The sequence below is a fragment of the Saccopteryx bilineata genome, chromosome 9 (genome assembly GCF_036850765.1).
Source record: "Saccopteryx bilineata isolate mSacBil1 chromosome 9, mSacBil1_pri_phased_curated, whole genome shotgun sequence".
Classification (NCBI taxonomy): Eukaryota; Metazoa; Chordata; class Mammalia; order Chiroptera; family Emballonuridae; genus Saccopteryx; species Saccopteryx bilineata.
In genome coordinates, this window is record NC_089498.1 from 49,033,847 (window position 1) to 49,047,181 (window position 13,335).

At 35.4% G+C, this 13,335-nt stretch overlaps 1 protein-coding gene across 1 annotated transcript; it reads right to left on the minus strand.

Annotated features, from left to right (window-relative positions):
• Positions 1 to 987: 987 nt before the first annotated feature.
• On the minus strand, positions 988 to 7,535 carry LOC136313629 (lipase member J-like; the record flags this gene model as incomplete). Its single annotated transcript, XM_066244139.1, is given in 5 exon segments — positions 988 to 1,221; positions 2,153 to 2,224; positions 6,655 to 6,719; positions 7,326 to 7,460; positions 7,463 to 7,535. Coding segments are annotated over 5 exon segments (579 nt in total), but the record flags the coding sequence as incomplete, so codon positions are not given.
• Between the last annotated feature and the right edge of the window lie 5,800 nt (positions 7,536 to 13,335).

The following is a 13,335-nucleotide window of genomic DNA, read 5'->3' on the forward strand; positions in this document are numbered from 1 at the left end:
ATCTCTCTACCTCTGGAACTTGACTTAACATAGGGCAGAGGGCAGCAGCATACTGGCATTCAGGCTTTCTTTACTGCCCCACCAAAAAAAAAAAAAAAAAAAAAAGACCTTTATATAGCTCAAAAAGTATTTTTTAAGACTTTATTTATTCATTATAGAGACAGAATAGAGAGGGGGGGGGGGAGAATAGAGAAAGAGAAAAAAAAGGGGAGGAGCAGGAAGCCTTAACTCCTATATGTGCATTGACCAGGCAAGCCCAGGGTTTCGAACCGGCGACCTCAGTGTTTCAGGTGACACTTTACCCACTATGCCACCACAAAGAAGGCTCAGAAAGTGTTTTTACTCTTCATTCAGCTGGTATTTTTATTCAGAAACTTAGCTTTCATATCAGCAAGTATTCTTCCAAACTATTTTTTTACAATATCATATATGCTCACATTTCTTTGAAAAAAGGGAAAAAAAAACCTTTTTAAAAAGAACTATCTCTTGTAATTAAAAAATGTTTCAGCCTGACCTGTGGTGGCGCAGTGGATAAAGCGTCGACCTGGAAATGCTGAGGTCGCCGGTTCAAAACCCTGGGCTTGCCTGGTCAAGGCACATATGGGAGTTGATGCTTCCTGCTCCTCCCCCTTCTCTCTCTCTGTCTTTCTCTTCTCTCCCTCTCTCTCTCCTTTCTAAAATGAATAAATAAATAAAATAAATAAATAAATAAAATTAAAAAAAATGTTTCAGATAATTGTTTTTCTTTTTAGGTATTTACATTCTATTTAGAAACTCAATGGATTTCTTTGGCCTAAGTTATAATCTTTCATCTCCCCTGATATGATAAATGCCACCCATTTAATGAATGGAAGGTCTAGGGGCAATAAAAAATATAGAAAAAATTTCAGATTTTATTTAAATAACTGGAAAAACATACATGTAAGAAAAAAATAATTGGTTTGTAGTAGAAATTATAAAAATCCTTCAAGACAAGTACCATTGTTTCTAATGATTGCCTTGGATAATATCAACGATTTCACGGTAAACTTGATGATATACATCTAAGCCAAACAAAAAGTCTATATGATTGTAGTAAGAAATAGTTTTATGATAAATATGGTTTCTGACTTCAGAAAGTAAAATATCAACGTCTTCAGGATCAGCTAACAAGTCACTTTCCCCATTCCAAGTTGCAATTAACACATTTATGTTTCTCACATTGTTCAATGGAGCAGTTGTCTAAATATAAATGAGTAAAAATAAGTGTTTTCACAGTATATAATACCCAGAAAGTGTTATTTACTAATTCTTTAAATGGTAAATCAAAATACTGTCTTAAAATTAAGCTGAATCTAAAATGATTATTACTATGGAAGCAATAAGCATGAAAGAACAACTATTATAATTTTTACTTAGAAATAAATCAGATACAGATCAAAACTAGATAGTTTGTTCTAGTTCAGAGTATTCAAACATTCCAGAGAAGTAATTTGAGTTTTATTTATAAAACAAGAAGGTATTTTAATCAAAAATTTCTGTGGCTGTCAATATGTTCATCAATAAGTGATATATACTGGCAGCCAAAGTCAAATCTAATTTTACTGAGTTTGACTTTTATATCTTCCTTCAGACTTTACACAAGCAAACCAGATCAGGCATGGAGTTTAGCTAAGCCATGAAAGTCTGGTGGAAAACTGTATATTTTGAAATAACTGTTTTAATACTTCAGGGCTTTTGTTATTGTATTCATATCATTTTACCAACTTCACATTAACTTTTACTTTTTAAAAAATTACTATATGTTTGTCTTATCTTCCTAAATAAAATAAATTATTTTAATCAAGAACAATATTATGCCCTTTATTTCTCATTCAACCAAACACAGAGTAGTGTATATTATAAACACAATGTTTTTTCTCTTGAGGGATGATTAATTATTGTACTGCCTGCTAGCTTCTCTGAGCTTCTCCAGGAGTATTTAAATACATAGAAAACACAGAAAAGCCACTTTGGTTGGATGTGACAATATGGATCTAAAGCAACATGATCTTCATCTACGGTCCTTCTTGTTGTTTATTGTTTTCTCAGCTTTATAGCAAGATGAACTTTTATAGTAAGATATTCTGAATTGATTAGGGAGAGAGTTTTTAGATCATGTATAATTATGTACCTGATTAAAATGAACCAAGTCCAGAGCAGGATTGCCCCAATCAAAAGCTTTCAAGTAACTAGAATTAAAAAGCTGAAAGAAAAATTAAAAAGTTAGGCTGCACTCATTTTTTCATTAAAATGTCTGTGGATACAAGTTAGGAATGCATTGTACATATGACCCCTTTTTACTGGGTCTGTTGGTATATGTGAAGGTGGGCTTCTTTGCTCCTCCCTTCCTTTGCATAAGATTATACATAAAAGAGGTGGGTGGTGGAGGCCGATGAATCTACAGATTACGGATCTATTTTCTTCATTTAAATGCACTTCTCCCCAAGGCCATTTACCTTATTAACGGGGGCCTGTGTATTTGGGGTAACATCAGTCTTCCCTAGAAATCCTTAGTTTCATTCACAGATGTAAAAAGTGAGTATCTAGGTCTAAATGCACTAGGATTTACATAAAACTTCCCTAAATATCTTTGCTTCACCCTTAACACTCACAGCCTCACCACCACTATCTGCTTTGAGCCTATTTGGTCCAATATAATTATCTTCATCCCCCCTAATTATGTTGTCATTACAAGACAATTTAGACTCTCAGGTAACCCATTTTCTCTGCTACTCTAACATTGTATGTCTTCATACATCCTCTACTTTTATCTCCTCCCAATTCTCCCCAATTCTGAAAATTCTCTCCACTACCTGGAATTCCACCATCAGCCTATATTTTAAAACTCTTCTCTAACTGGCCTCTTTATTTTCTTGCTCTTTTAAAAATCTGTTTTCAACTGAGAGCATTTCTCTCCTTGCACCTCTTTCTTTCTGCCAAACTGTCCACGGTTATTTATGATGTAGATATTTTTAAAACTTTGGTCAATTCTAAGATAATTTCTCATGTTATCTATGAGCAGCACTTGACATAATTATTCATTCCCTCATCCTCGAGACCTTTCCTTCACTTAGCTTCCAGAATACCGTTATTTCTTGATCTTCACTTTTCACTCACAGCTCCTTTTTAGTTTCCTTGTTATATTTTTCTGCCTACCTTCGTAATCTTTTCTTTTTTTTTTTTTTTTTTTTTTTTTGTATTTTTCTGAAGTTGGAAACGGGGAAGCAGTCAGATAGACTCCCGCATGCGCCCGACCGGGATCCACCTGGCACGCCCACCAGGGGGCGATGCTCTGCCCATCTGGGGCGTTGCTCTGTTGCAACCAGAGCCATTCTAGTGCCTGAGGCAGAGGCCACAGAGCCATCCTTAGCGCCCGGGCTAACTTTGCTTCAATGGAGCCCTGGCTGTGGGAGGGGAAGAGAGAGACAGAGAGGAAGGGGAGTGGGAGGGGTGGAGAAGCAGATGGGTGTTTCTCCTGTGTGCCCTGGCTGGGAATCGATCTTTTTAAGATTTTATATTTTGACTTTAGAGAAAGCAGAAGAAGCATCAACTTGTAGTTCCTTCATTAGTTGTTCATTGGTTGCTTCTTGTAAGTGCCTTGACCGGGCAGGCCCAGGGTTTTGAACCAGTGACCTCAGCATTCTAGGTAGACATTCTACCCACTGTGCCACCACAGGTCAGTCCTCACCTCTTAATTTTTCCATATGTTAGCACTCAATCCTTGCTCTTCTTCTCTTCTCTGTACTCTAGTTGTTATCATCCAGTCTCTTGGCTTTAAATATATCATCCATATTCCAAATGTTTTTCTTCTTTTATGTATCTTCTAAATTATACACTCCTATATAAAACTGCTTATTCAAATTCATCACTTGGATATCTAAAACTTGACATCTCCAAAACAGAACATCCTATCTTTCTGCCAAACCCACTCTACCATCAAAACTCCCTATCTCCTTTAATGGCAATTTCATCTTTTCATTGCTTAGGTGGAAAACTTTGTAGTTATCCAAGACTCTCCTTTCTCACATCATATATATGGCGAGCGAGAGAGAATCTATTCATTTTCACTACCTCTACTAAGAACACATCAGTGCAAGCCATTATTAATTAGTGTTCGGATTACTGCTATAATCTCTGAAATTTCTTTCTGCTGCTACCCTTGTTACTCTTACCCCACTTTAATCTACTCATGTAGAAGCTCACGTATTCCTTTAACAATGTGATCACATTGTCACCTTCTTGCTCAAAACCCTGCAGTGGTTACCCACATACAGAATGCCAAGTCCTTGCAATGGCATACAAGTTCTTTTCTGTCTTCCTATTAATTTTCTGCCTTTTCCTACAACTCTCTATCTCTCACATCAGCCACACCGACTTCTTAGCTGTGCCTTTTATAAATGCTCCTAAGGGCTTTCTATTGGCTATTCCTTTTATCTGGAATGCTCTGCCCCAGATGTTCACATTACTAACTTTCTCATCTCCTTTAAATCTTTTCTCAAATATTAACATCTCATTGAAGTTTGGCCTAACATCTCTGTTGAAAGATAGACATCTTCTTGAAGATGTGGCACATATACACTATGGAATACTACTCAGCCATAAGAAATGATGACATCAGATCATTTACAGCAAAATGGTGGTATCTTAATAACATTATACGGAGTGAAATAAGTAAATCAGAAAAAAACAAGAACTACATGATTCCATATATTGGTGGAACATAAAAACAAGACTAAGACATGGACAAGAGTGTGGTGGTTACCAGGGGTGGGGGGATGGAGGATGCAGGAGGGAGGAAGGGAGAGAGTTAGGGGGAGGGAGGACGCAGGAGGGAGGAAGGGAGAGAGTTAGGGGGAGGGGGAGGGGCCCAGAGAAAACTAGATAGAGGGTGACGGGGGACAATCTGACTCTGGGCGAGGGGTATGCAACATAATTTAATGACAAGATAACCTAGACATGTTTTCTTTGAATATATGTACCCTGATTTATTAATGCCATCCCATTAACATTAATAAAAATGTATTAAAAAAAAAAGATACAACCTACTATATATAATGCCTAAACTCTTTTCTTGCACTTTCATTTTTCCATTGCTTCTATCCCCTTCTAATATTTTAATAATTTACTGAAATTCTATATTTATTGCTTACTGTCTATACATTGACTACTAGAATGTTAGTTTAAGGAAGATGTGAATATTTATTTTGTTCACTGCTGTATACCATAAGCATGGAACAATACAGCATGCAGAGTAAGTGCTCAATAAGCATTGTTTCAATGAATGAATAAATGCAAAGGTTATTCAGATTTTCCTGATCTAGCTATCACCAGGTATAAATCAAACCTAAAGATAATTTATTATAAAGATAATAAATGTAATAATTTGTTTTAAAACACTTAGTAGATTTAAACATTTTTTAAACAAGAAAGTCCTTAACTGATATCTTTTTTATTTTAGATTTTATTTACTCATTTTCAGAGAGAGAGGAGAGAAGAGAGAGAGACAGAGAGAGAAAGAGAGAGAGAGAGAGAAGAGTAGGAAGCATCAACTCTCATATGTACCTCGACCAGGAAAGCCCAGGGTTTCAAACCAGCGACCTCAGCATTCCAGGTTGTCACTTTACCCACTGTGCCACCACAGGTCAGGCTTTAACCAATAATATCTTAATGATACTTTAATTTACCTAGTGTTTATTAAAGAACACTCATTATCATCATACTATTTAAACTCATAATATTTTTTAGGTCAGAGAATTATTAATTCAATTTTAAAATTAAAAAGCTAAATTCATAAAGATTCAATAAACTTACTAAGTAAGGTTTGATGGTAGAGTGGGTTTGGTGGAATGTTAAGATGGCCTGTTTTGGAGATGTCAAGTTTTAGACATCCAAGTGATGCACTGGAAGAAGCAGTTGTTATATATGTACACATATATATGTATGTACATAATTTAGAAGAGACATGAAAAGAGCTGACAATAAGGTTCAGAGAAAAGACTCAATGTCTGCTATTTTTATCTCAAAAATACTTTTCTTTCTGTGATTTTAGCCTGGTTCTCAACATTAAGATGATATTCACACAATGTCTTTCTTCATCAATATTCATTAAACAAATATTCTTGAGTATCTACTATTTGCCAAGAACTCTTGGCCTTAGAAATACAAAAATGAACATAACTTGACAATAGTCCTCATGGAGTTCACAATTAAACAGAAGAGAAATGAAGTCTTGTGAAACACTTAGGCATTAGGAGACCTGTATTCTAGTCTTAGCTTTTGTGTTTTTTTTGTTGTTGTTGGTGGTGGTGGTGTTTTTAGAATAGCTTTGAATCTTTGGGCAAGTCAAATGATGGGCATGACTTAGATGATCCTTATTTTACAGTTCTGAACTAACATTTTCTCAGCTGTAAAACAGAAAATAATTATATTGCTCTGATCATTGCTTAGGTTTAATGGATCTAATACATTCTGATATGAACACCTTATCAATCATAAAAAACTATACAAATATGTAATAATTTCATTTTATCCTTCCAAATTTATCATTTTATGACAATCACATGAATCTAGAGTAATAAAATAACCTTTGTAGTATAAACAAAATTGTACTGAAATGCACTTTAAAAGTTATACCTGACTCCAGTGGAGTATATTTTGAGCAGAAGTTCCTGCTGGGTTAGGTGACATATAAGTATCCACATGACTTGGAGGGTTTAAAAAATTAAGTCCTACCAGAGAAAGGAAAATCTTTTCTATTTACTGAACTAAATCATTTCAGAAAATTTTAACTTTTAATAATAAAAATAAAAATAAGCTTAAATTAAATACATAAATGTACTTACTAAATGAATAATTTTTGCATTAATGTAGAAGTTATTATTGGATTTCTAAGTTATGTGGTCCATTACCTCATGTGGAAAACAATTCAAAGTGATGGAATAGACACAAACACACCTTTTTTTTTATAACTGAGACAGAGTCAGAGAGAGGGATAGATAGGGACAGACAGACAGGAATGGAGAAAGATGAGAAGCATCAATCATTAGTTTTTCATTGCGACACTTTAGTTGTTCATTGATTGCTTTCTCATATGTGTCTTGACCATGGGGCTACAGCAGACTGAGTAACCCTTTGCTCTAGCCAGCATGCGTCCAAGCTGGTGAGCTTTGCTCAAACCAGATGAGCCTGCACTCAAGCTGGCGACCTCGAGGTCTCAAATCTGGGTCCTCCACATCCTAGTCCTACGCTCCATCCACTGCGCCACTGCCCGGTCAGGCGACAAAACACATTTTAAATACAACTTGTTCTCACCATATTTCAATTCTTCAGGTCACACCCACACATCATAAAGAAGATGTTACAATAAATCTTATCAAAAATCTTTAGTGGACATAGCTTTGAAACAATCATTCTTCTAAATGAGGTATTAGGTAAGAAGTTTTCCACTTGTATGCTACTTTAATTAAAGATATTTTTAGGTTTCTAATGAAAAAAACAGGTGCTAAGGCAAAAAATATTTTTTTTATTTATGTTTTGTGACAGAGACAGAGAGAGGGACAGATAAGGAAAGACAAGAAGGGAGAGAAACAAGAAGCATCAATTCTTCATTGTGGCTCTTCTGTCTCCTTAGTTGTTCATTGATTGCTTTCTCATATGTGCCTTAACTGGGGGGGCTACAGCAGAGTGAGTGACCCCTTGCTTAACCCAGAGACCTTGGGCTTCAAGCCAGTGACCTTGAGGCTCAAGCTAGCAATCATGAAATCATATCTATGGTCCCACGCTCAAGCCGGTGACCTAGGAGTTTCAAACCTGGGTTCTCTGTATTCCAGTCTGACACTCTATCCACTGTGCCACTGCCTGGTCAGGCTAACTTACTCATTTTTTAATTCCCTTATCAAAAAAAATTTTTTTCTTATCAAACATTTATTGATAATCCAGCATGAGGTATGCATGTTGATCACAACATGATGCTAATTATTAGGATTAAAAACAAATGTGTAGACCATAAATCAGTGGTAGTCAAACTGGTCCCTACCACCCACTAGTGGGCGTTCCAGCTTTCATGGTGGGCGGTAGCAGAGCAACCAAAGTATAAATAAAAAGATAGATTTAACTACAGTAAGTTGTTTATAAAGATTTATTCTGCCAAATTTAGTGAAAATCGACATAAAGTACTTGGTAATGCTTTAACTTGCTGTAACTCTGCTTTATAAATTTTATAAAGTAAAGTAACTTCTCTACTTTATAAATCACCATTACTGTGGAACTGGTGAGCGGTTAGAAAATTTTACTACTAACAGAGATACAAAAGTGGGCGGTAGGTAAAAAAAGGTTGACTACCCCTGCCATAAATGATGATAATTTAGCAATAAATCAGTCTTATAGCATCATAGTTTAAAAATCAGAGAGAATGTCAAACATTTGTAAAACTGACAATGGTAGAAATGAGGTTAGTGAATTTTTCAGGTAGCTGAATCTTATAGTTTTAGGTGATAAATTTTATAAACATAAAATTGTTTTAATATTTACTTTTAATATATTTTAAAACTTTCTTGCCTTCTTGTACAGAGAATACCGGACACTAGTTTATATTTTATTGATAGTTCAATGTCATTAATATGCAAAATATTTTCACATCAAGCTATCTACTTGCACATATTTTCTTTATTTTTATTTGTCCCCCTGCCCTCCCTTTCCGGTTCTAAGTAGTCAAATAACCAAAGAATTATATATCATATTATGAGTCAATAAGCTCTGGTATATCACCTTTTATTTAATTTAATAATTTTCTGGGATTTTTAGTTCCAGATAACTAAACAGCTGATGAGAATTTGAACTAAAAGTCATATACATGGTTAATGAATGTCAGAGACAAGATCCATAAAAAATAAGATTAGATTGTTATTTAAGACATTTCTTCTGGTCAGAAATAGATAATATCTGTAAGTGATACTCTTCAGCTTAGAAAAGACTCATTTAATATTGGCTTTTGTTATTAAATGGTTTAATTCGAAAGTAGAAAGAGTAAGTTTACATAAACAGGTTTACAATATCATATAGGAGAATAATGTTAAGCCTTAGCAAATTTTGCTGAAAGGTAAGTTGTTACACTTTAGACAGAAGCATTAGTGTTGTAAGGAGATGAAAGTTCCTTTCTTGCTGTCTTTTATTTTTCTAGTTGTCTTTAAATATAGGAGGATTTTTCTCATCATTATGTATTCTTTAAATATAATCTGTTCTAAATGCAAAAATATAAATAACCTTTTGAAGTCCTCTCACTCATAAAGCCACAGGCTACAGTTTTAAAAAATAATTATGAAATTTCTATTTGTGGGAGATATAATCTGACTTTTGATCTAAAATGGATATCCAACTTTCAAACTCACAAAGCTCAGCAACAAACAAGCAAGCAATCCAATTAAAATATGAGGAGAGGACCTGAACAGACACTTCTCCAAAGAAAACATACAAATGGCCAACAGATATATGAAAACATGCTCATCTTCACTAGCTATTCTAGAAATGCAAATCAAAACTACAATGAGTTATCATCTCACACACAGAGGAATATTATTCAGGATGGACCTTGAGGGTATCGGGCTAAGTGAAATAAGTCAGTCAAAGACAAATGTATGACCTCACTTATATGTAGAATCTAAAAAGAGCCAAACTCACAGAAACAGAGACTAGAATGGTGGTTACCAAAGGCTAATGTTTGGGAGAAAAGGGGAGATGTTGGTCAGAGTATATACTTAGAACTCTAAGGTAAATAAGTTCTAAAATGAAGATCTAATGTACAGTGTGGTAATTATGGTTAATAACACTGTATTATATATTTGAAAGTTGGTTAGAAGGTAAATCAAAAACATTTTTAGCATGAAAAACAAATGGTAATTATGTGGAGATGTTAGCTAACCCTAAAGTGTTAAATAATTTGTAATATATCATGTATTAAATCAAAACAGTACATACCTTAAACTTATGTAATGTTATGTCAATTATATCTAGATTAAAAATATATGATTTATAATAAAATTACTTTAAATAATTTTCAACTGAGTGTTCTAGTGGGTTCTTCAATTTTGTTGAAGGCAAAGAACTGAATACCCAATTAAGTTACAGGATGATTTAGTCATTCACTTTATTAATTCCGATTCCAATGTTTGAAATTGTTTCTTGTTTGAAAGATCAGAAGTTTTTATTCCTTAAGGCAATACCCCACAGTAAGATTACAGTAAAACAAGAGACATGGCTTTCTTTTGAAAAGTTACAAAAGAGGGAGTGATGTCACGGAAATGGCGCCGTGAGCAGCGCGTCCGACAGATCTCCCCAAAATCTCAACAAATTTATCAACTAGAAACAGAAAAATTTATCCTCGGAGCATTCCGGAGTTCCACACACACACTGAAAGCAAAAGGACTGTTGCCGAGGAGGGAGTACACCTGTGGTGAGTCAACCCACACGTGCAGCTGCCCGCCCACACGCGCAGGCAGCCTGAAATACTTTCTGGAGCACAGCTGCGGATCCAATCACTGAAATTAGCTTAACCCACGAAATCTACGCACCCACAGGGCTCTAATTGATAAGATCTCTCCCAGTTCAGCGATCCAAGACAAGACGCGTGATATTTTTCAGTGCCTTTCGCTAAAGGGGCGGGGGCAACTTCTGATTGACAGAGCCTCCATATTCAGGGATATACCTAACAAGAGGGACTTGGCAGATATTAAGATTCATAAAGCAAACAGCGACTAGTGCTTCTTCTTCCCAGCCAAAACAGGCTACCAAGTGTGGAAAGCCTGGGTTGAGTGGTCCAACTGAATGATAGGCGCTGAACAGTCACCTTGACAACAATTGACTCCCAGCCCCACCTGATTATGCTGGAGGCTCTGACTGCCAGAGCCTTACCCAGAGCCTTGCGCTGAGTGAGGATAGAGTGGGGATTTCCAAGCTCTTTGAGCCTCTTACTCCCCAGAAAGAAGTAGTGGCAGCCTCATAGCTGGATCACCAGGCTGCTAATTCAGGAAGGGGAGACTAGGAAAGAGACTCCAGGAAAGCAAACTCTCTCATTGTTGGACTCTGCAAACGCCAACAAGCCTTGACTACTAGCGAGACTAAAGCCAATTATATGACATTGCCATAGAATCCCATCAACTGCAAATTCCTACCTAAGAGTGACACAGGGGCAGAACCTGGGGTACAGAGTCACCGACCAGGAAGAGGGAGAGAAAAGAAAAAAAGGAAGAAGTTAACCTCTCAAAATCAAGAAAAATCCACAGACTTTATAACTTGTTCCATTAATTCTTTGTTGTTGTTGTTTCTTTCTTCTATCTTATTGCCTTTATTATTATTTCTATTTCTTCCACCTTGGTCCTTTTACTCTCTGCCCATCTTATGCTACCCTTTTCTTGAACTACACTACCCATGAGTGTTACATTTTATTTCTTTTCTTCATCCTAACTCTCCTTTAGGGTTACACTCCAAAACCCTTAACTCTCACTCTCTCCCCTTTTGTTTTTTTTTTTCCTTTCCTTTTTTTCTTCCTTCGTTTCTCTCTTACTCTTATTTTTTTCCTTTCTATTCATTTCTTCTTTTCTCCTTTTACTTTTCCTCCCATTTAAGCCTCAATCACTAACAAATTATTTAATTTGGGACTCAAGTTTTTGTGGGTTTTTTTTTTGTTGTTGTTGTTGTTCTTTTTTTCTTCTTCTGCTTTTGTTCTTGGTTTTCCTTTATTTGTTTGTTTTTGTGGCATTTTGGGCACTTTTTACATTGCTTTTTAACTCACTAGCATTCCTCCCAACCCAAAGTCTCCATTGTATTTAGTCTTTGCTCCACTTAATACAACAGATTTTTACTTATTATTTTTATTTTTATTTTTTTATTTTTTAATTATTGTTTTTTCTCTCCTTTTTTTCTGTTTCCCTCTCATCCCTCTCATTATATCTCTTAGTCGACCATCACTTACAAGCAAATCATTTTATGCTTGTCTAAGATTTTCTCCCCCCCCCCTTTTTTTTTGTATTTAATAGGTCCCTACTCCCTTTTTTGCCCCTTGAACTCTTCACCCCAAACTAGGCCCTCCATTATAGGCAGTTTTTGTTCCATTTAGCATAATATAATTCACAGGTGAGCACGATATTTCCCTAAGGAGGTGAGAGGAGGGGAAGAGAAGAAAGAAAAAAGGGGGAAATAATAAATTATTACTTTTTTTTGTGGAGTGTTTTTCTTTTTTCTTTTTTTTTCCTTTTTATTTTTTATTAATTCCAATTAACACTATCATCAAGACCACCTTCAGATGCCAATAAGAAAAAGGAAATCGAACATTATGGATACAAAAGACAGAGAGGTAACACAAATAGATGTGGAAAAATCTATGGAGAAAAGATTTAACATATTGGAAGCCTTGGAGCCAAATGACAGAGAATTTAAAATAGAAATCTTAAAAATACTCAGAGATATACAAGAAAACACAGAAAGGCAATTTAGGGAAATCAGAAAACAACTCAACGATCACAAAGAATATATTACCAAGGAAATTGAAACTATAAAAACAAATCAAACAGAAATGAAAAACTCAATTCACGAGCTGAAAAACGAGGTAACAAGCTTAGCTAATAGAACAGCCCAGATAGAAGACAGGATCAGTGAAATAGAAGACAAACAACTTGAGGCACAACAGAGAGAAGAAGAAAGAGACTCAAAAATAATAAAAAATGAGAAAGCCCTACAGGAATTGTCTGACTCCATCAGAAAGAATAACATAAGAATAATAGGTATATCAGAGGGAGAAGAGAAAGAAAATGGAATGGAGAATATACTCAAACAAATAATAGATGAGAACTTCCCAAGCCTGTGGAAAGAATTAAAGCCTCAAATTCAAGAAGCAAACAGAACACCGAGTTTTCTTAACCACAACAAACCCACTCCAAGGCACATCATAATGAAGATGACACAAACCAATGACAAAGAAAAAATTCTCAAGGCAGCCAGGGAAAAGAAGAATACAACATATAAAGGAAGGCCTATTAGATTATCATCAGATTTCTCAGCAGAAACTCTACAAGCTAGAAGAGAGTGGACCCCAATATTTAAAGCCCTGAAAGAGAGGAACTTTCAGCCAAGAATACTATACCCATCAAAGCTATCCTTCAAGTACGAAGGAGATATAAAAATATTCACAAATACAGAAAAGATGAGAGAATTTATCAGCAGAAAGCCCCCACTCCAGGAAATACTAAAGGGGGTTTTCCAACCAGATTCAAAGAACAAAAGAAAACATAACCACAAGTAACAGCTCCACCAAGAAAACAATAA